The sequence below is a fragment of the Ictalurus furcatus genome, chromosome 12 (genome assembly GCF_023375685.1).
Source record: "Ictalurus furcatus strain D&B chromosome 12, Billie_1.0, whole genome shotgun sequence".
Lineage (NCBI taxonomy): Eukaryota > Metazoa > Chordata > Actinopteri > Siluriformes > Ictaluridae > Ictalurus > Ictalurus furcatus.
This window is the reverse complement of record NC_071266.1, coordinates 25,803,541-25,826,887: the sequence shown is the minus strand read 5'-3', so window position 1 is coordinate 25,826,887 and position 23,347 is coordinate 25,803,541. Positions and strand designations below refer to the sequence as shown.

General features: G+C 39.5%; 2 protein-coding genes across 5 annotated transcripts in view; one reads left to right on the top strand and one right to left on the bottom strand.

The window, feature by feature from the left end:
- The window catches only part of LOC128615530 (NACHT, LRR and PYD domains-containing protein 12-like), a 63,982-nt gene extending 51,541 nt beyond the window's left edge, over positions 1-12,441 (top strand). Inside the window, exons 10-15 of the mRNA XM_053637704.1 lie at positions 1,406-1,579; positions 4,520-4,693; positions 5,581-5,754; positions 7,377-7,550; positions 8,417-8,590; positions 8,800-12,441. Coding sequence (XP_053493679.1) covers positions 1,406-1,579; positions 4,520-4,693; positions 5,581-5,754; positions 7,377-7,550; positions 8,417-8,590; positions 8,800-8,809 — 880 coding nt within the window. The 3' untranslated portion in view covers positions 8,810-12,441. The remainder of the gene's footprint in view (positions 1-1,405; positions 1,580-4,519; positions 4,694-5,580; positions 5,755-7,376; positions 7,551-8,416; positions 8,591-8,799) is intronic.
- Positions 12,442-13,101: 660 nt separating this feature from the next.
- Positions 13,102-23,233, bottom strand: LOC128615536 (nuclear body protein SP140-like protein). Of its 4 annotated transcripts, XM_053637714.1 has the most exons (16): positions 23,084-23,233; positions 22,739-22,898; positions 21,490-21,664; positions 21,169-21,381; positions 19,507-19,626; positions 18,872-19,005; positions 18,726-18,773; positions 18,575-18,623; positions 18,133-18,471; positions 17,606-17,739; positions 17,259-17,321; positions 16,934-17,073; positions 15,474-15,579; positions 15,315-15,389; positions 14,955-15,098; positions 13,102-14,337 (listed from the first exon to the last, which is right to left on the bottom strand). In XM_053637714.1, the coding sequence occupies exons 2-16, from the start codon at positions 22,880-22,882 to the stop codon at positions 14,257-14,259; spliced, it is 1,965 nt and encodes a 654-aa protein (XP_053493689.1). In that variant the 5' UTR covers positions 22,883-22,898; positions 23,084-23,233; the 3' UTR covers positions 13,102-14,256. The 4 variants fall into 4 exon arrangements, with proteins under 4 accessions (XP_053493689.1, XP_053493685.1, XP_053493688.1 ...); XM_053637710.1 differs by having other exon boundaries at positions 21,169-21,664; XM_053637713.1 differs by having other exon boundaries at positions 18,726-18,758; positions 21,169-21,664.
- Between the last annotated feature and the right edge of the window lie 114 nt (positions 23,234-23,347).

Genomic DNA, 23,347 nt, shown 5'->3' with positions numbered 1-23,347 from the left:
AATCATCCCAATGGACTTCACTGTAAATTTATCAGTCTCACACTTACTTACTTTTTTCCCTCTGGGGAACACAGACCACTGACGACCTTCCACCATCTTTCACAGTTGTTCTCTAACTTCTCCAGTTGTTTTCACTCCTTTAGACCTATCAACACCCAAAGTATTATTTTAATGACTTTGGGGGTCATTTATCAATCTTTTAGTAAAGTTGTGTGTAAATGTTTGCGTGAGTCAAACCCAACTCACATTTTCCACCGGATTTACAAAAGTCTCTGAAAGTCTGGTTTTCTTCGTACTCGCTTTAATGATTAGTTTTATTTGTCTTAATTTATGGGTTTATATTGGCTCACTTTTAAAATATTTTAAAATAAATTCCATTAATGTGAAACATCTGGTTTTCACAAATGTTCTCAGTGGTGCTCTTAGTCCTTAGTCATCTAGTGAACTAGCATGAGGATGTGTTTTTGATAGAAACTCCAAAGAACTTCTATGGCTGCATTTACACTACATGCTTCAAGTGTCTCCAATTCCGATTTTTTCCTCCCATGCATCACAGATCGGATATGACCCATGAACGTGTAAGCAGGAAAAAAGCACATGGATTCCAGTATTCTCAGATCCGTTTCAGGCCTCATTCATACGAGGAAATAAATCTGATATGAGTCGGATACGTGCATTTGCGTCTGCCGTGTAATCCGACAGATCGGATATTCCCCTGACGATGCGAGTTGAACGTCATTGAAAAAGCGACAGTGGAGAATGACGTCAACTCAGGTGGACACCAACCGTGAAAACACAACTCTCAACAAGGGCTCTCTACGTTTTTCTCTGCTTAAGAGACCGGTGTTTTTCTGATCTTTAAATATGGTGCGGAAAACAAAAGCTTGTATTATATTTTCGTCTGCGTCCGTTGCAAATTGCACCATTTTTACTTCCTTTTCGGCCAAAGCTTCCGGTGACGGCTACCTCGGGTTGTTTCACGGAGTGTATAGTGTAAATGCAGATATTGTATATGGGTCACTTTTAAAAGAAGATGTAAGCGGGTCGTCAAGACCTGCAGCGTAAACGCAGCCATAAAGTCACTCTGGATAAAGGAGTCTGCTAAACACTGTAAACATGTTAAAAATAAGCAATTTAAAGTCAACAGGATATTCAAGATATAGAATTACAGTAATCCATGCAAATTATAAGTTAAGGCAAAATACCAAATTTCTTGTGTAAACGCTCGTACAAACGATTTACACACAAACCCGTTCATATCCAGTTTTATAAATGAGGCACATTGTTAATTAGAATAAACAGATGATATTAAATCCTCATGTCATTATGAATAATAAAATCCCACACATCATCTTTAAAGTAATGAAAATGTGTTGATGAAGAGTGTGTCGTTGTGTCTCTGCAGGTTGGAGTATTGTGATATCTCAGGTGAAGGCTGTGCTGCTCTGACTTCAGCTCTGAGATCAAACCCCTCACACCTGAGAGAACTGGATCTGTCTAGGAATAAACTAGGAGACTCAGGAGTGAAGAGTCTCTCTGCTGTACTGGAGAATCCTCTCTGTAAACTGGAGATACTGTGGTAAGATCATCTCTCTGAGAGTCACATGACCTGCTCCTCAGTAAGACACATTCTCTAATAGTGAGACTGAAGCAGAGGTTTTAGGTTCATCATCAATGTCCTGAGAAGGAGGATTGTTTCTTTTCACTGCACACTGATGATCTGTCGCAGAGTCTTTGGGACAGATGTACGTACAGTGCATCCGGAAAGTATTCACAGCGCTTCACTTTTCCCACATTTTGTTATGTTACAGCCTTATTCTAAATTGATTAAATTCATTATTTTCCTCAAAATTCTACAAACAATACCCCATAATGACAACGTGAAAGAAGTTGGTTTGAAGTCTTTGCAAATTTATTAAAAATAAAAAACAAAAAAAAGCACATGTACATAAGTATTCACAGCCTTTGCTCAATACTTTGTTGAAACACTTTTGGCACCAATTACAGCCTCAAGTCTTTTTGAGTATGATGCTACAAGCTTGGCACACCCATTTTTGGGCAGTTTCTCCCATTCTTCTTTGCAGGACCTCTCAAGCTCCATCAGGTTGGATGGGGAGCGTCGGTGCACAGCCATTTTCAGAACTCTCCAGAGATGTTCAATCAGGTTCGTCTGGGCTCTGGCTGGGCCACTCAAGGACATTCACAGAGTTGTCCTGTAGCCACTCCTTTGTTATCTTAGTTGTGTGCTTAGGGTCGTTGTCCTGTTGGAAGATGAACCTTCGCCCCAGTCTGAGGTCCAGAGCGCTCTGGAGCAGGTTTTCATCAAGGATGTCTCTGTACATTGCTGTATTCATCTTTTCCTCAATCCTGACTAGTCTCCCAGTTCCTGCAGCTGAAAAACATCTCCACAGCATGATGCTGCCACTACCATGCTTCACTGTAGGGATGGTATTGAGAGTCCTTCAGGTGCCTTTTGGCAAACTCCAGGCGGGCTGTCATGTGCCTTTTACTGAGGAGTGGCTTCCGTCTGGCCACTCTACCACACAGGCCTAATTGATGGAGTTCTGCAGAGATGGTTGTTCTTCTGGAAGGTTCTCCTCTCTCCATAGAGACACGCTGAAGCTCTGTCAGAGTGACCATTGGGTTTTTGGTCACCTCTCTGACTAAAGCCCTTCTCCGCTGATCGCTTAGTTTGGCCTTGGTGGCCAGCTCTAGGAAGAGTCCTGCTGGTTCTAGACTACTTCCATTTATGGATGATGGACGCCACTGTGATCATTGGGACCTTCAATGTTGCAGAAATGTTTCTGTACCCTTCCCTAGATCTGTTCCTCGATACAACCCTGTCTCAGAGGTCTACGGACAGTTGGTGGACTTCATGGCTTGGTTTGTGCTCTGACATGCATTGTTAACTGTGGGACCTTATATAGACAGGTGTGTGCCTTTCCAAATCATGTCCAATTAACTGAATTTACCACAGGTGGACTCCAGTCAAGTTGTAGAAACATCAAGGATGATCAGTGGAAACAGGATGCACCTGAGCTCAATTTTGAGTGTCATGACAAAGGCTGTGATTTCTTATGTAAATGTGCTTTTTTTCTTTGTAATAAATTTGGAAAGATTCCAAACAGACTTCTTTCACGTTGTAATTATGTAACTACTTTTCATAAATGTTCTCTGGTGCTCTTAGTCCCTGATCTAGTGAACTAGCATGAGGATGTGTTTTTGATAGAAACTCCAAAGAACTTCTATAAGTCTCTCTGGATAAAGGAGTCTGCTAAACGCTGTAAACATGTTAAAAATAAACTATTTAAACTCAACTGGATATTATATAAAATTACAATATATAGTTTATACATTTTCATTAATCCATGCAAATGATATGATTTGAAGTCGATCAAGTCAAGGTTTACATTCGTTAGTCTGGGGCTCAAGCTGGGAAATGTGAAGAAAAGAATTTGACTGTGCTGTAATGTATATGTGATAAATAAAGACTTCTTCTTATGTATAAATGTACACACACTCAGGAGCACGAGTAGAATACGAATGAACAGGCTTTTCATGAACACCAAATTTCTTGTGTAAACGCTCGTACAAACGATTTACACACAAACCCGTTCATATCCAGTTTTATAAATGAGGCACATTGTTAATTAGAATAAACAGATGATATTAAATCCTCATGTCATTCTGAATAATAAAATCCCACACATCATCTTTAATGTGATGAAAATGTGTTGATGAATGTGTCTCTCTCACCGTTTACATGGACAGCAGTAGTCTAATTATTGGCCTTACTCTGAATAAGATAATAATGTGATTAAGGTGTTTACATGAGTCGCTTTTAGAATACTCCAGTCATGTTCCCGTTTTACATGTTCTAGAATATAATTAGATTAACAGCCCGTGTCATTACGTCACCGCGACACGCCGTCCGACGTCCCTCCAGAATCTCACGTATTAACATACGGCTCCTCTTCGTTATGGTACCGTATACAGTTTTGGGTGTTTCATTTTTAATTTTACGAACGCTTGAAGTGCAGTTGATAATTTGTCATGCTGTACGTGCAAATAGACAACTGCTTGTAGCTGTGTGTTGCGTCACAAACCGCATACTTACTGTCTATATAATTGCTGAGATACATGTATTTTTCCCCACTACAGGCCTATAGTAGGCAAGTATGCGGTTTGGGACACAGCCGTACTCTTTTGTTCGCCGTAAAATGTTGAGCACTGCCGTGTGTGATCGTGTCCTGTCGCAAACTGCGGTGAAAACTCGCACAGCGTTCATATTGTGATTAAGGTGTTTACATGTCTGTAATGCACGTCGATAATGCGACTAAAACAGGAATACTCCACCTGTCTTAATTCGATTATTGCTTACCTCGAGTATGACCTTAATCAGATCAAGGTAATTAAAAATTGCTGTTTACATGGTAGTTTCTTAATTAGAGTATGGTCTTAATCGGGTTAAGAGTGGATTATTGTTGTCCATGTAAACGCACTGATTGTGTCTCTGCAGGTTGGAAGATTGTGATGTCTCAGATGAAGGCTGTGCTGCTCTGACTTCAGCTCTGAGATCAAACCCCTCACACCTGAGAGAACTCAATCTGTCTGTGAATAAACTAGGAGACTCAGGAGTGAAGAGTCTCTCTGCTGTACTGGAGAATCCTCACTGTAAACTGGAGATACTGAAGTAAGATCATCTCTCTGAGAGTCACATGACCTGCTCCTCAGTAAGACACATTCTCTAATAGTGAGACTGAAGCAGAGGTTTTAGGTTCATCATCAATGTCCTGAGGAGGAAGATTGTTTCTTTTCACTGCACACTGATGATCTGTCACAGAGTCTTTGGGTCAGATGTACGTATGCGAGAAGCTGCAGCACAAAACGTGACTTGATGCGACTGCAATGTGTCTGAAATTACTGTGAAATTTACTACAACATTGTAACTAATCACACAAACTGCAGCTTTTCTTCGAACTCGCTTTAATGATTAGTTTTATTTGTTTTAATTTATAGGTTTGTATTGGCTCACTTTTTATATTCTTTAATAAACTCCAATAATATAACACATCTGGTTTCCACAAATGTTCTCAGTGGTGCTCTTAGTCCCTGATCTAGTGAACTAGCATGAGGATGTGTTTTTGATAGAAACTCAAACACTTCTATAAGTCGCTCTGGATAAAGGAGTCTGCTAAACGCTGTAAACATTTTAAAAATAAACTATTTAAACTCAACAGGATATTCCAGGTATAATATTACAGTAATCCATGCAAATTCTATGATTTGAAGTTGATCAAGTCAGTGTCTACATTATTTAGTCTGGGGCAGTGGTGGCTCACCATTAAGGCTATGGGTTACTGGTCAGAAGGTTGGGCCCTTGAGCTAGGCCCTTAACCCTATCTGCTCCAGGGGCGCTGTATCATGTCTGATCCTGCGCTCTGACTCCAACTTCCTCAAAAGCTGGGAAATGTGAAGAAAAGAATTTCACTGTGCTGTAATGTATATGTGATAAATAAAAACTTCTGAATAATATAATGAAAATGTGTTGATGAAGACTGTCTCATTGTGTCTCTGCAGGTTGTGTAAGTGTGGTGTCTCGGTTGAAGGCTGTGCTGCTCTGACTTCAGCTCTGAGATCAAACCCCTCACACCTGAGAGAACTGAATCTGTCTGTGAATAAACTAGGAGACTCAGGAGTGAAGAGTCTCTCTGCTGTACTGGAGAATCCTCTCTGTAAACTGGAGAAACTGACGTAAGATCATCTCTCTGAGAGTCACATGACCTGCTCCTCAGTAAGACACATTCTCTAATAGTGAGACTGAAGCAGAGGTTTTAGGTTCATCATCAATGTCCTGAGGAGGAAGATTGTTTCTTTTCACTGCACACTGACGATCTGTCACAGAGTCTTTGAGTCAGATGTACGTATGTGAGAAGCTGCAGCACAAAACGTGACTTGATGCGACTGCAATGTGTCTAAAATTACTGTGAAATTTGCAACAACACTGTAACTAATCACACAACCTGCAGCTCCGACACAAACTAAATACACTGTGTGTGATGCAGGGTTTAAATGCAGCAGGGAAATGGTGAAGATGATCTCAAAATATAGAATTTATAAATTAAAATGAGAAGTTAATGTTATAGAACTGAAACGGTAAAAAAATTATTAAACATTTGATTTTTAATTAAAATGGAGTCACTATGAAGAGGGTTGCCAGATCTGCTTTATAGAAGCAGCCCAATGGACTTCACTGTAAATTTATGAGTCTCACACTTACTTTTTTCCCTCTGGGGAACACAGACCACTGACGACCTTCCACCATATTTCACAGTTGTTCTCTAACCTCTCCAGTTGTCTTCACTCCTTTAGACCTATCAACACCCAAAGTATTATTTTAATGACTTTGGGGGTCATTTATTGATCTTTTAGTAAAGTTGTGTGTAAATGTTTGCGTGAGTCAAACCCAGCTCGAATTTTCCACCGGATTTACAAAAGTCTCTGAAAGTCTGATTTTCTTCGTACTCGTTTTAATGATTAGTTTTATTTGTCTTAATTTATGTTTCTCTTCTTTTTTTTCTCTGCTTAATAGTCCGGTGTTTTGCTGACTTTTAAATATGGTGCGGAAAACAAAAGCTTGTATTATATTTTCGTCTGCGTCCGTTACAAATTGCGCTATTTTTACTTTCTTTTCGGCCAAAGCTTCCGATGACGTCTACCTCGGATTGTTTCACGAAGTGTATAGTGTAAATGCAGATATTGGATCTGGGTCACTTTTTAAAGAAGATGTAAGCGGGTCGTCAAGACCTGCAGCCTAAATGCAGCTTAAAAGGTGTTCTGGATAAAGGAGTCTGCTAAATGCTGTTCAACATGTTAAAAATAAACAATTTAAACTCAACAGAATATTCTAGATGTAAAATTGCAGTAATCCATGGGTTACTGATCAGAAGGTTGGGCCCTTGAGCAAGGCCCTTAACCCTATCTGCTCCAGGGGCACTGTATCATGTCTGATCCTTCACTCTGACTCCAACTTCCTCACAAGCTGGGAAATGTGAAGAAAAGAATTTGACTGTGCTGTAATGTATATGTGATAAATAAAGACTTCTTCTTATGTATAAATGTACACACACTCAGGAGCACGAGTAGAATACGAATGAACAGGATTTTCATGAATACCAAATTTCTTGTGTAAACGCTCGTACAAACGATTTACACACAAACCCGTTCATATCCAGTTTTATAAATGAGGCACATTGTTAATTAGAATAAACAGATGATATTAAATCCTCATGTCATTCTGAATAATAAAATCCCACACATCATCTTTAAAGTAATGAAAATGTGTTGATGAAGAGAGTGTCATTGTGTCTCTGCAGGATGTCCAATTGTGATATCTCGGGTGAACGCTGTGCTGCTCTGACTTCAGCTCTGAGATCAAACCCCTCACACCTGAGAGAACTGGATCTGTCTCTGAATAAACTAGGAGACTCAGGAGTGAAGTGTCTCTCTGCTGGACTGCAGAATCCTCTCTGTAAACTGGAGATACTGAGGTAAGATCATCTCTCTGAGAGTCACATGACCTGCTCCTCAGTAAGACACATTCTCTAATAGTGAGACTGAAGCAGAGGTTTTAGGTTCATCATCAATGTCCTGAGGAGGAAGATTGTTTCTTTTCACTGCACACTGATGATCTGTCACAGAGTCTTTGGGTCGGATGTACGTATGTGAGAAGCTGCAGCACAAAACGTGACTTGATGCGACTGCAATGTGTCTAAAATTACTGTGAAATTTACTACAACACTGTAACTAATCACACAAACTGCAGCTCAGACACAAACTAAATACACTGTGTGTGATGCAGGGTGAAATTCTTAAAGTGGAAATTTTGTTCTGTTAGTGAGGATTCTTTCAGTACCTCTGTGTCTAGCTGCTATGAACCGGGTTGCCAGATCTGTGTTACAGAAGCACTGAATAAACAAGCAGTATTAAGCTTATGCAGTTTTCCTCAGTAACGAAAACACACACACACACACACACATACACACACTGCACTAAAATGCATTAAAAATATATCAAAACATTAAGTGTTTCATCAAAAATAATGAGTGATTTTTAAAATGATTTCACTTTGATAATAAAACAGGGTCTAATGTTCTTTCAAGTCACTGGAATGTGTGTAAAATAACAGACAAACACATTCTGCATAAATAAAACAGTCAGACTTGTTCTTGTCTGTACAACCATTTAAACATTCACAGTCTCTCTCTCTCTCTCTCTCTCTCTCTCTCTCCCTCCCTCCCACTCTCTCTCTCTCTCGCACACACACTCACTCACTCAGTCATTTCAAGATGCACATAGTATGTCTTGATGTCCCATAAACTGAGAGAGTGAAGAGTGTGTCATTGTGTTTCTACAGGTTGTGTGATTGTGGTGTCTCAGGTGAAGGCTGTGCTGCTCTGGCTTCAGCTCTGAGATCAAACCCCTCATACCTGATAGAACTGAATGTGTCTGGGAATGAAATAGGAGACTTAGGAGTGAAGAGTCTCTCTGCTCTGAAGAATGATAAACAATCCAAACTACAGACACTGAGGTGAGTAATTATATATTTTTAGATAAACACTGAAACAAATTAAAAGACTGACAGCATTATTTTGTACATTATATAAGAATGAAGGAATGTTGAATGATTGTGAACAGGAGATGATAATGTTTTCCTTGCAGCAGAGATGTTTACATGCTGTTGATCATGAAGTACCACAGTCTAGATTTTGGTTATTAATTCAGATATCTGTCTTTTAGATTTTACTAGACTACACACATCTCTGTACCGAGTAGAACAACCTGTGATCCCTGGGCAACATTTCCTCAATCCCAATGAAAACCTGAGGGATTATTTGGAACAGCAGGTGAAAAACCACACGGACTCCAGCTGAAGCCAGTCAGTGGAAGACGGAGCTGAAATGGATAGGAACAGTTTCATGACATTGGTGGGATTCTCACCTGACAGGATTAGCATCTGAGGAGTTTATGTGAAGAAGCCCCTAGGAGACTCACCACAAGTCACATTTCTCACTCTGTCCTTTAGTTGGTATTTAATATAGTGTAGATCTTAAATCCTCAGACATGGTGTTCCTGAGCTGTTAGGAATCATCATCATAATTAGAGCTGCTCAAGTTTGATTCCCATCACACGCAGTCATGAACACATGACACACAATGTGCTTCTTCCCCAAACTGTTTCCACAAAGTCTGAAACACACAATTGTACAGAAACTCTTTGAATCTATTTATGTGTAAAACTTACAACAGCAATAATTGTTTACCAGAAGGTGTTAATCCTACAAATCCGGCATCTAATCATCAGCAGTTTTTAATAAGCTTACTGGCTATTTTAAACAGTTTCTGGCTATTTTAAACATTTTCTTTTAAAAAAAAAATATATCAAATACATTGAGCATGTGTAAAAGTTTGAATAAGACTCTCATACACATAACAAAATAATCTGATCCAGTTTTCTGTTCACACTTTAAACCCAGGATTGACTTTCCCAGTATTTTCCCAGCACACGTGCACAACCCCATCATCATCAACTGCAGAGAAAACAAGTGTATAAAGCTGAGTGTAGAGTGCGTGTGCGTACCTTTTTTTGCTCCAGTAAGGGCAGAGAGTCTATGAGCAGAGTCATCCAGAAGCTGTGTGGAGAGATCTTTGCTGTCATGAGGGAGAGCAGGAGCTTCACCGCCTCTGTGAACTTCTTCTCTTCATACACTCATGGTACTTTATTGTCAAATGACAAAGCGCGGTGATGCACAGTGGGAGCGTGAGTAAGATCTGTAATATCAGTGTACAGTGTGAATTTGTGTACAGTATATAACATAGAATGTCCCTCATAGCTATCCGCCCGAGCGGGAATGGCACCAGCAGTTGGAAGAAAAATGGAAGAACACACTTAACTGACAAGTCCTTTGCTCTGTTGCGGAATGAAGCGTGGAGAAAACTGGATAACGGCGGACGGCAGAGATAAAGGAGGCGAATAACGCTTAGTACGTGAGGTAACCACGAAGGGAGTCAGAATGGTAGCTACTCACATAGAGCCTGATGAGACCAGATAACAAGTATGTGATATCAGTGTGCTTATGAATAGTTCATGATTAGGGTGATACAGGTGTGGCAGGTTAGTACTCAGGTGATTGTGAACAGGTAAGTGGAGCTGAAGGACCTGGTGTTGACGGTATGCTGGATGAATCTGTGACAGAACACCCCCCCCCCCCCCCCCCCGCCTCAGGAAGTCTTTATCACTCCCAGAATCTGCCCCCTCATCCGTGTCTGACTCCTTTCTCATCTTCTGAACAGAAACATCAAACTGGGATCAGTACTTTTAACAAGTTACAGTTTCACCACTGACTGCTACAAAGCACTGACACTGAACACTCCTTCCATAAACGTCTCCTTCCAATAAACTCTCACTATGTTAATCTTTAGCAATGTTAAATGTTCACAGTTCTGATTACATTTATGGATACATGTGGCAAAAATGCTGTTTTTCTTATGTGGCTTTGTTAATAATGCTGGTTAATGTAATACAAGGACAATATTTTAGGTAGTCCATCGTGAATGTAGCATAAATAATGATGTAAATCTTTTCTAGCATAAGGCGATATCATAAAGGCAGCTCTAAAAAAAAAAAAAAGAATGGATAAAGAATTTTGCCAGAGCCGTATCTCCCTGCAGTTCTCACCTGGTTTCCCATTGATGCTAAACAGGGTTGAGTGTGGCCAGCACCTGGATGGGAGACCTCCTGGGGAAGACTAAGGTTGCTGCTGAACTTGGTATTAGTGAGGCCAGCAGGGGGCACTCGCCTTGTGTACTGTGTGGGGCTCAATGTTCCAGTATAGTGAAGGGGACACTATACTATAAAAACAGCAATGTCTTTCAGATGAGACGTTAAACTGAGGTCCTCTGTGGCCATAAAAAATCCCAGGACACTTATGGTAAAATAGTGTCCAGGTGAAATTCCCCCATTGGCCCTTCTCCATCATGGCCACCTAATGATCCCCATCTCTGAATTGGCTACATCACTCTCTCCTCTCCACTAATAGCTGGATCATCCAGCTGGATGATAACACAGGACAATCTGTTCAATTTAAATGAACTATTATTTCACCACAACCTTGCAGCGGTTGCTTAATTATGTAAATGATACATTACCCTTTAAAAAATCATCCCACAAACGCTCTGAACTGTGTCGAATAAATCTATTAAGTCTGTACCGGTACGTCTCGGATATTGTCATGATGAGACGTTAGGACCAGGAAGGAAACACTTTCAAGTTGAGTGAGTGACTGTTAGCATCATCTTTTCTTTTTTTAATAATTTTTATTTATTTATTTATTTTTTGCATCTTTCAAACGCCCAGCTGCAATAACATCACTGTGCAGATAAACCACATTTTAGACTCATTGGCTGGCATCATTTCCCGATTTTAAAAAACAACAACCCATAATTTATTTCATGTACAGAGTCTATTCTGAAGACAAGAAGTCTGTTTGTTGAACTAGTCCACTGTTCACTAAAGGAGACCTGAGTGTAAAACTGCATGTGGTAATTGCAGTCCCAAGGCCATCGCAGCAACCGTAGTCCCAGCAACCACAGCAAGAATCCATCCGTCTTCTACCGCTTACTCCTTTTCAGGGTCACGAGGAACCTGGAGCCTATCCCCGGGAGCATCGGGCACAAGGCAGGGTACACCCTGGACAGGGTGCTAGTCCACAACGAGAATGTCCATGTGGAATTGGAGTTATACACTTATATTATATATATTGATATCATGCACATCTGCTAGAAATAGTCCTGTTTAAAATGCTAGCAAATACTTAGTTTTATTTTTTGAAGAACTTCCACTCCTGATTCTCATTTGGATAAAAACAAAAGAAAAACCCCGGCTCTTAATGTATCGTGTTGCCTTCTCGAGCATCAGTGATACTAGTCCCTCAGTGTGAAAAGATGGATCTCAACATCATATAGTCACTACTGGAAAGGGGTAAAAAATGTAGAAGATACTGGAAAAGCAGAGAATTTGCAGGATTTTTCTGAATAACAGTGGGCAGTTTTACTGCTCAGGACAAACAAGGGACTCATGGTCAACTCTCACAAAACATAAAAACAGTCATGGATCAACCAATTAAGGACACATGGTATTAATAATCAAGCATGTGTAAACTTTTGAGCAGGGTAATTTTTATGAATTCAGTTATCTTCTTGTCTTGAGGACGATATGTAAACATCTGTTATGTGAAATAGATTATTAGATAATTAGATTACTATATAAACAACAACATGGGAGTTTTATGATCGCTCTTATTTTGTTAACAGTATTAAGATTTATAAGGAGTATGCAAACATTTGGGCACAAATATAAATAAAAATATATCAAATAAAAAAAAATATATATATATCACATACACAGTATGTGTGTGTAATATATAAAATATACTGCCAGACTCCAGTACGATAAATAATGTCCAAAGAATCCAGCTGAAACATTCACAGACAGATATCGGTGGCTAGAAATGTTTATCAGAGCAGATACTCTGCAAGCTCTGAGCACTGCGAGTCAGAAATGAAAAAGAAACTCCCTAACAGTCTGTGCTGACATTTGAATATTGGGCGTTTTTGCGAGGCATGGGGTAAAATAAAGATTAGATGAATAAGTTGGGGAAAAAATGAGAGTAAATTCTGACAGTAAGAAAAAAAACATGTAGGAACATTGATAAGTGTGGATCTGATAGATATGCACAGCTTATTCATTTACACCCTTACTGCTAAAACAACAAAACTGTTTAAACACAAAGTCCCTCCCTATCTCTCTCTCTCTCTCTCCCTCTCTAACTCTATCTCTCTCTCTCTCTCTCTCTCTCTAACTCTCTCTCCATCTCCCCCTCTCCCTATCTCTCTCTCTCTCTCTCCCTCTCTATCTCTCTCTACCATGGAGCCTTTCTGTACTCTTCTGTTCTTTTTGTTTTTGCCATTGTTGTCCTTTTCTATCTTTCACACAATCTTAAAGCAACGACTTCAGGCTTAACACAAGCACCGTGCTTCACTATTTGAGAAACGATTTGATTTAATTTTATTCAGCTGATCCAAGACCATGCATAACAGTAAAATCAACACATTTAATTAACATTCTATTTACAATGAACATCCACTGGTACAGTTAATACAACACTCACTGTATACATTTTTATAAAGATTAACATGAAATGAGACTGTTAATTTTAATTTTTTTTTTTTTAAAGAAACTCTTCAGGACCATGTTTTGCTAATCTCATAACATGATTAATAAGATGACAGACTAAGAAGAAAACACAGAAAAAAGGCAGGGCGGGGTGGGTTCGCATGGGGTTGCAGTCAAACATGAGACGCACTGGTAAACCAAATGACTCATCCTGAACTGGATCAACATGCTGCAGCAACACTAGCCGAAGGCACTGAGATGAACGAGAACATCTGTGTCCCAGTGATTCCTAACACTGAGGTATGTTATTCAGTATCTACCATGAGTCATACAGTAACGACTGTGAAAATAATAAAAAAATCAAAGTAGCTGAATGTAGAGTGAAGAAAGTTTAGTCTGGACACACAGGCAGGTAAAATATGAAGATATATCCAAAGTTCTGTCACACCGCTGTGTGTTTTCAACTCTTATTGACTTCTCATGCAGTAGACATGATTTCCTCTCTCTGAAAAATGTCCTAACCTGCACAATGCTCCTTAAAATGACTCCAAAATCCTCAAATACTCCAGGAGACAGGTATTCTACCCAAAGGTGTGTGTTTAACATAACACACACACACACACAGTTCAGAAGATTATATAAGCATTAAATTATGTTTCTTTACGCAATAACTGTGCTATAATGCTATATCACATACTGTATATATTAATAAATGAAAAAAACTTTTCTCGTAACACTGATCAAGTACTCATTGTGCACGAAAATCCAGGCACTGTTAATGTACAAATTTGAGATGTCCTCCTACACTAAATTCCCGCCCCTTCCCAAATCTACATGTTGGAATCTGATTGGCTTGTATATTTTGTGACACAGTAACACTACTCATATTTTCCTGTGGCAAAACCACTTATACTTTGACTTTTGACTAGTCTGACCCCCTCCTCTCTTCCCCCCAAAACAAATCTGAAATCTTTGGGTTTTACTAGTAAACCAGACGATCGGGTTTGTGAAACAGGAGAATCGCTACTGGATCTTAAAGACGATGTGTAACTTCTGCTCAAAGATCTCACTCAGTCTGGCTCCCATCATGCCCAATTCATTACCCTGCACACATACACACACACACACACACAGACAGAGAGTGAGAGAGAGAGAGAGAGAGAGAAAAAGACAACAAAGAAAATGTAAATCATTGATTATGGTGAAGTTTTCTGTAAGGAGATGTTTATTTGACATTTGTGGAAGGAGTCTCCAGTGTCAGAGGTAAAGGTGTAACTTTAAGTTTTCAGGACAGAGAAGTTTACGCTTTGCGCATTCTAAGTAAAATAAAAAGCTGCATTATTTTCATCTTATTGACCAAGAAAGAGAAAAAAAGAGGCTGGTGAGGGAACGACTGTTTCTAGATGATATAAATATAATATAAACTATAATATAAGAGAGAACAGGAACTATCACTGGTATATTGCAGTGGTATAAGAGGAATAAAACACTCCAAGACACGCTCTAATATCTTATTTTATACATATATATATATATATATATATAAACAAAGTTGATTATTTTCCTGTAACAGGATGACACAAAGTATTTTATTCCTTACTTTGCTATTAATTGCTTAGTTTTTACTTCTTTGAGAAGAGCTAGACATTACGTGACTCTACTAAACAGTTTCCAGGTAACACTTTGATTCATCTGTGAATCAAATGAATTTGAAATCTCACCCTGTTAAAAGTTTGGCAGTTTTGGAAGATGAGCCTGATGTCGCCTACAAACTCCCCCACTGTGCTGTAGTGATTTCTCTGCAGTTTGTTCCTCACGCTGTTCAGCCACATGGGATTAGAAATCATGCTGCTGTAGCTCTCCTCCTGCACAAGCGCCAGGTTTAACAACAGGTTGTGTGTTGAAGCATTATATATATATCAAATCATGCAATGTTGAAAACGGGGAATTCAGATAGATTCCAGTTTCGTTTGAGGACCTCACAATGATGAAAGATGACGTGAATAACAAGGGAATCATTGAGAGTGGACTGAAATGGGAAAATAAAAGTAGTTTGAGAGATAGTGATGAAAAAGTCTTACTGTTGTGACGGGATCATCAGCAAACACATGTTGTGTGTCCTCCTTATACAAACACAGCAGCAAATACTCACAGCGCTGGTGAAGGAACAACAGAATCAGAACCACAGCTCTGTGTGTGTGTGTGTGTGTGTGTGTGTGTGTGTATGTGTGTGTGTATACCATGATGTTTTGGTTTGCAGAACTGTTCAAAGCATCTTCCAGACTCATGTGAGTCCACATTTGATGGTTAATCCTCCAAATACAGAAAGTGCACGTCCATTTCTCCCTACACACACACACACACACACACACACATACATGATTGTAGAGTTATATTATCCTTTGGGTCCAAAACTGTTACATTTTTAAAGTTCAGTGGTTTATAAGAAAAATTAATTTCTTGCTTTGAACACTAGGTGTTGCTATCTAATCATCCATCCATCCATCCATCTTCTACCACTTACTCCTTTTCAGGGTCACAGAGAACCTGGAGCCCATCCCAGGAAGCATCGGGCACGAGGCGGGTACACCCTGGACAGGGTGCCAGTCCATCGCAGGGCACAATCACATACACACTCACACACCCGTTCATACACTACGGACACTTTGGACATGCCAATCAGCCTACCATGCATGTCTTTGGACTGGGGAAGGAAACCAGAGTACCCGGAGGAAACCCCCCCAGCATGGGGAGAACTCCGCACACACATGGCCCCGGCCGGACTCGAACCCCCGACATGTGAGGCGAATGTGCTAACCACTAAGCCACTGTGCGCCCGCTATCTAATCATCTAATCCAAAATTCAGGCAGCTGTGGCTCCTCTTCCAGTCCATACAGGATATCAAAATAAAGGGCGATTCCCAATCAATGGGCGTCTTTTTCAACCGTCCAATCAAGTACAGTTATGGTTAGGGTTAGGTTTCGTGTTATTTTAATAAATCAGGTAAACCCTATCCGGTTTGAAAACACCCAGTAATTGGAAAATGCCATTTTTTTGTTCTGCACAGAGGCCATACTCCAGGATTTCACCGAGTTTGTTTTTGTGCTTGATGCGGGCAAAAATGCTTGATGCTGCGGCTTTAAAAAAAAATTGTGATGCAGTTTGTGTTGTGCTTTTTTGTGTAAAACTACTTGAATTGGTGAAATTGCAATTGCACAATATGGTTTTGCAGTGATGTTTGTGAGTAATTACAAGGTAAGTAGACCTTGTAGCTGAATGCTGGTTGTGATGACGTCATATGACGTGTCTTGGCCCAAATCTTTGGAAAATCTGAGGTAATTGTGAAAAATTGCAAGCTTCTCAGAACATTGCGGAGTTTAATTGATTTTGCGTTCATTTCTGCGAAACCAAAATCGTGACATCCTGGATGGACTGTTCTTCTCTTTAACCTGTTCACCAGTTTAAAGAGCGAATGCACCCTGACTGACCTTCGTACTAATCTTCATAATTAACACGTGATCTTCATCAGCATCCATTTATCCAGATATGTATTCTGTACTGAAACTCTGAATTAGTTGATTTTTTTTTAGATTAATCTTCTTTCATCAACATCTTTGGACTGTTTAAACTGAACAGTTTCCTACATTACCCACAATGCCCTGGCTTCATTATTTAAAATCCACAAAGTCTCGTTCTCACCCGTGTGCGTTGTTTTGTGAAGGTGGTAAGTGGCAGTTCGGATGGAACGCTCGTGGACACTCGTCACAGCACACCAGCTGTCCGTCATCGTCTCCGTCAGAGTCACAAATGAAGCAAACATCATCGTTATTCAGAGCCAGCTGGTTATAGATGACAATAAAGCAAACATAATATCAGTTTAAACTTGCCTTAAATGTTTACTAGGTTACACCCTAAAAGACCTCAGTCACTTGTGCATATCAGGATATTTTTGTAACAGGATATTTTGTATGAAATAGCAAGACATGTTTATTTTATTAAGTGATGTTACGTGTTTCGGACTCACCGGGTCAGCAGGACGGCACCGATAACATTCACACAGCAGAGAATGGATATACAGGATCTTCATCTACACACAGAACATACACACATTAAAATGAAACAAGGGCTTCTCTACAAGAAAGAGAAAGAGTCATCATTCCACTGCATACCACAATGACCTGATCGATCCCGACGAAACCGCCAGAAAACATCACTAGTACCAGGACTGCACATGTTATGATTACAGTATTTAATATTCTATAATATTCCTGCGTTAATCACAGTGTAGATGAACACATGACTGACTTGTCTCTCTTGTTCACAGACTAAACGTATAATGTTGACCAGACTATAGTTTGTCTCTCACATTACCTCCACCAGGTAGCTAAGAGTTTGTCCATGACACAGTATATCTCTCTTCCAGTGTCCGTCTGTTAACTCCTGCTTTACAAACTCCTCCGGCGTGAACCAGCACTCCTCCGTGCGGATGCTCTTACTGCGTGGCCCTGCAGCATACACACACACAAACACACTCCCAGAAAAGTCTTCCCTTTTATTCTTTCACTTCAGACCAAACGTGAACGAGTTTTCTCATTCGTTTTTTGTGCAACGCTGATTATCAATATTATTAACAAACATGGCAGTGAAAAAAAAGTCTTTTTAGTGAGTGAATATGGGGAGATTTACAACCTGTTTAATCGAAAGTATTTCACTGACAATATTTCAGTGCAGTGATGCGGATTTTTTGGGACGTTCACTGGTACGTAACTTGACGTCCCACTTTAACTGCATACATCTCAAATCTTGTTGATTTTCTGTCTCTAAAGCTACAGCCGAGTCAAACAACCTTCTCATCACCGTCACAGTGTGAAACATTAAGCTTTGCTCTGTTTACCTACCTGCAAATCTTATTTTATATAAAGCCCCAGTGACAGAACCACAGCTGACTGGTAAAACTGCAGCCTCAAACACTGGATCCAATGGCTGGCGCTCTTCTTCATTTCCCTCTTTTTCTTCTTCCACATCTTCTTCCTCATCATCTCCTTCTTCCTCTTCTTCAAGTCCCTCTTCTTCTTCTTCCTCATCATCTCTTTCTTCCTCGTTGTCTTCTTCCTCTTCTTCATTGTCCTCTTCTTCCTCATCGTCTACTTCTTCCTCTTCTTCTTGTCCTCTATCCTCTTCTCTTTCCTCCTCCTGGTCTTCACTTGATCCCTCCATCTCTTCATCTGATTCTGACTCTAACAGAGAGCAGATGCGTTCAGGGTATTTGGTCTGGCTCCGGCTCTACTTATCATCAGAGATTCATATAAATAATAAAAGAGTGTGTCTGTGTGTACTGACGAGAGCTGGAGCTTTCCGAGTAACCGACAGGAAACAACACTCTCCGACTCTGCAAGGAAAGAACATCAGGTGGTAATTTACTAAAAAAAAAAGCGTGACAAGAAACAAATTGGGAAAAGCAAAGAAACAGAGAGTGAAAAGGGCTCGGCACCTTCCGAACACATCTTCTCTTCGTGTGTGGACACTGCAGATGGTCCTCCTTACAAAACGGAGAACAAAAGTGAACAACAACAATAATAATAAAAGCAAAACATCATGTTTACATGTTTACACCTGTAGACATAGTTGATCGATTACCTGTATAAGTTTTTTTAGTGGAGTATTTTGGCAGCGGATCGAGAGCTTCCAGTTCTTGTAGTTCGCCTTTCCTGCAAACTTCTCAAAGCCACTCGGGGTGAACCAGTGTCCCTTAGAAAGAATACACTTCATCCCTATAGAAACAAAGTCAAAGTCAAATGTCTCTTAACCATAAAAGCAAATCTGATTTAATGGTCACAATTCAATTAAACTGTATGTAACTTTAAGCAGCTTTAGAGAAACACAGATGTAGACTTAGATCCCTAATAAAGAAGCCAGAGGTGACAGTGCCAAGAAAAAAACTTTCTGAGACAACATGAGGATGAAACCTTGAAAGAAATCGGGCTCAAAAGGAAACCCATCCTTTTCTGGGCACCAGACAGTGGGATTATAAAGCATTACAGTATAGAAGAAAGGCCAACAGTGTTATGTGTGTTTACAGGAGGTTCAGTATGAGCAGATGAGCTTCAGGACAGTCTTTATGATTACAGCAGCAGCTCTTAGATACAAAACTACAGTATCCAGGTCAGATTATCCACTTACACGAGAGTGAGAGTCGGGCTTAAACTGTTGCATCGACTATAATATTTGCGAGTCTAACCACATTTAAAGACATGTGACTGATTAAGGTGTACCTTTGGCTAGTTTGTCCCGATACAGTGTGCCTTCTTTATCACCACAGGTAACAGGGAGGAAAGTTTTATACAAACCCCACGTCCATATATCAGCCTTTTGTCCTCGTATTAATGGAGAGGCTAGGAGAGAGGGAAACAGATTAGCATTTACAGATATTAAAATAAACAGCTTTTGAGTTATGGCTTAATCCTTTAAAATACAATCAGTAAACTTTAGAAGCATTGCGAATCAGTCTTTCCCAATAGCTCACTATAATTTATAGTAAGGTCTTAAAAGTCGTTCTCGAATTGAACATAATCCAGTTAACATTTAGGTGTACAATAATCTTCTGGTTTTTACTGGAGCCTGTACTTTCCACTAACAGAACATGTTAGATCCAATTTGACATTATTTAAAGGCCTACTTGTTGTTGACTTTAAACCCATTCAATTCAAGCAAAAAGTGAAATATAGTAATAACTGTGAGAAGTCGATAATAAAGAAATAAATTGTTACGGGTTGTGAATGAAAATTCATGGGAACCCACTTTGAAAACCATTGTTTTCAAAGAAAAACACTACACTTGTCATGTAGTGGGGTTGGAGATGGATGCAAGTGCAGTTAAGAGCTTTATTAGATGAGAGGCAGACAAATCCAATCATAAGGCAAAAACGTAGCAAAAAAACAGAAAAATGTTCAGGCCATTGATAAACAGGGTAAATTAGGCGAAACAAGGATCAGAAACACGAAGGACAAAAACAGGATCAAAACCATGGAACGCAGAACAAAGAACAAAGGCCTGGTACGGGTTTGGCAGAAAACTCAGAAAGACACAATACTTTGCCCCAAACAAAGACACACGAGGGGCTTAAATACTAAACGTAATCAAGGGTCAAACATAAACAACGGAAAGACATTATGAGACAACCAATAACATAACAGAGGCGGAGACAGGACAGAAACCAAAACAAAACACACGTGTAACAGTAAACAAAGTCAATGTGAGAAACCCAGAAGTGCGCGCTGTCACGCTACGGGCTGCTGAGCGCGCTGCTCGCTCCGGCGCTCAGGGAAATCTCTGATAATACTCTGTACACTCTCTAGGGTACTAAATTGTACCGTTCTTTGTCACTGTGGTGGTTTATTTTTGGTTCCTTTAATATATGTATCCCCCTGGGAATGTTGGTACAGTTTATGTTTTAGAAGATTTAAGGCACATAATTTGACTGTAATTACCTTTATTACAGAGCAGAATGTTCGAGGATTAGGGTTAGCATGGGGTCATGCACCTTTCTAGGTAAAAGATATGTACTAAAAGGACAAAAAGTTTACACTTGATGGTACCACTTCAGCAACAAGGAATGGAACAGTTTCATAGAATTTTTTCCTAAGAGTGTCAAAAATCCTTTAACTTAAATTAATCAGCTTAGGATACATTCTGTACATATTATGTAAGATGCACATGCTGTAATTACAATATTTACTATACTGTCATAAAGATGCACATTATATATGCTGTATTTTGCACATTAGTATATTAGTAGATATTGTCATCTTTACTACGTGTGTTATGTCAGCTCTTGCATTAGTTTTTCACTTGCGATTCTTACTTTCATACACCAATCTCAATTTGTTTTTGTTATAGTGTGCATGTATTGTACGTGGTATACATAAATGACTCACAGAATGTGGGCCTTGTGGTTGGTTTCTTCCTGACAGGGGTGGAGCAAGAAGAAGGTCCTGGTTCCTCCTCCTCTTCGGGCTCTTCAACACTTTTCTTTCTCTTTCCTCCCCCTTTCTTTCCTTGTACTTTCTTTTCCTCCTTCTGCACGGACTTGTTCTCATTATTGTTCGTTTCCTCCGTATCAGGGAGCTTCTCATAATTCTTGAAGGAGCCTGAACGAGACACAGATACGATTAAAATTATAGCGGAATCACAATAACGACAAACAATTAATGCTTTTAAAAAAAAAACTAAAAAAAAAAACAGATGAAGCGACTGACCATCCAGAAGGCTTTTTCGGAGAAAGCGGAGAATGGGATATTTTTGCAGGATGTGATCCTGAAACACACAACTCCAAAACAGCTTCACACACTGTCCTCGCTCATTCTCCAGCCAGTTCAAAATCTCATACACACCATCCTGCCTTCTCTCCTTACTTCTCATCTTTATTACCTTCTGTAAAAGGAGGGGATATAGAAGATTGTGTTATTTTTATTGTGTCATTTATACAGTGTGTCCACTTTAATCGGGACGTCTGTGGCCCAACACGACATGCTATGTATGTAATACATTCAGCACTTAATCCATTTTTGTTATGTTATAAATGATTAATAAGAACACTTTACTGTCTGTTATCCATGTCCAGCTCTATACAAATTCCATAATGCTGTCAAAGGTATGGCTTGATTATGTTAACATTAGTATCCTCACATATTTCATTATAACAATGTTTATTTAACATTTAAGGAAGGAGTCTCCAGTGTCAGCGATTTTCTAACAGTCAATAGGTTTTCTGTTCCAGAAAGTTCTGCGTTTTCTGATATCTCAGCTACATCAACTGTAACTGTACATGGTTAAAAATCTGCAATCTTTGGCAAACTGCTGTGGTATAAGAGGAATAAAAACTCTGCGACGTTCCACTATATAGGAAAACACTTTCAAAGCAACCTCATCAGTCGATTTCACACCATCGCTGAGAATAATAGAACGAGAGAACTTAATTTTCTTCTTTCCGTGATCTTCAGGAATTTGTGAGGAGGCAACTTGCCATTAAACACGTGACTACATACTGTATGGAATATTTCATGGGGTGAATGTGATCAGGTAACAGGTTTGAACAAACGTTACAGGACACGTTTAGTAACTTTTTCATAACCTATAACGGACGATTAATAGAAAAGAAAACGTTTCATGTGTTGCATGAGACGTTAAACAGATTCACACATTAAAACAAAATAAATGATAAGATTTATCAAGTGTTTGAATGATTGTATTTAAATGAACATGCGGTTATTATAAACCGGGACAGGCAAAAGCACATTTCTAAGTGCTGTGAAGATTTTATTAATGTTTTAAGTTATTTATCTGAAGCATGCACATATGTAGTGAAGGAAACTCTGTATTAACTTTACATACAGTACATATTTAGAACTGCAAGCAGTGAGACACCAATGTTACCTTAGTTCATTAAAAAATATATATATATATTTCAGGAGCAGGTCTAAGTAAAAATGCATTGCTCTGTCTCACTTGGTAGAGGTCCTCAGGTACCAGGTTGTGGTCTCGGAGCTGGTTGAGGAAGGTGTGCGGTTCCTCCATGCAAGAGATCTCCGTCTTCTTACAGTGAAAAAACTTAATCAACTCCTCTTCAGTCAGAAAATCCAACGGATCCATGGGGTCGCTGGGACTCCTGTTCACAATTAAACGGTGGTTCTTTTAAACATAGCCTATAATAATTCACCAGATAATACGGCTATGCATGAGTATAATACATGTTTTCGTTCACACCCTCACAGGTCACATTAATACCACGATAACTTTAGCAACATGCTAAAACAAAGTTATGTTTGTTTTTTTTTAAACATGAAAATCTACCTTTGATATCCTGAAAAGTTCTGAGTGTCAGTGCAGAATGAAGAGTTGTTATGCGAAAGTAAATCTCAAATCACCACAAATCTCCCGCCTGCGTCTTCACACCACTTCCACCCTCTAGAAAACCCGGAAGTTGACGTAACGAAAGCGAAAGTTAACCCCTGAGCAGGATGAACATCACGCATCGCGATTTAAACCCTGCAAGAGATTTCGAATCTCTGGGATCGAGGAGGAAAGGGGCGGGGCTGCACTTTTGATGGGGCTACA

Coding starts and splice junctions, on each gene's coding strand:
- LOC128615536 (XM_053637710.1), bottom strand. CDS start 22,882: ATGGATCCGTTGGATTTTCTGACTGAAGAGGAGTTGATTAAGTTTTTT. Junction 15,580..16,933: donor TCACAAAACAACGCACACGG/GTGAGAACGAGA, acceptor GTGTGTGTGTAG/GGAGAAATGGACGTGCACTT. Junction 15,099..15,314: donor CTGATGATCCCGTCACAACA/GTAAGACTTTTT, acceptor GCGCTTGTGCAG/GAGGAGAGCTACAGCAGCAT.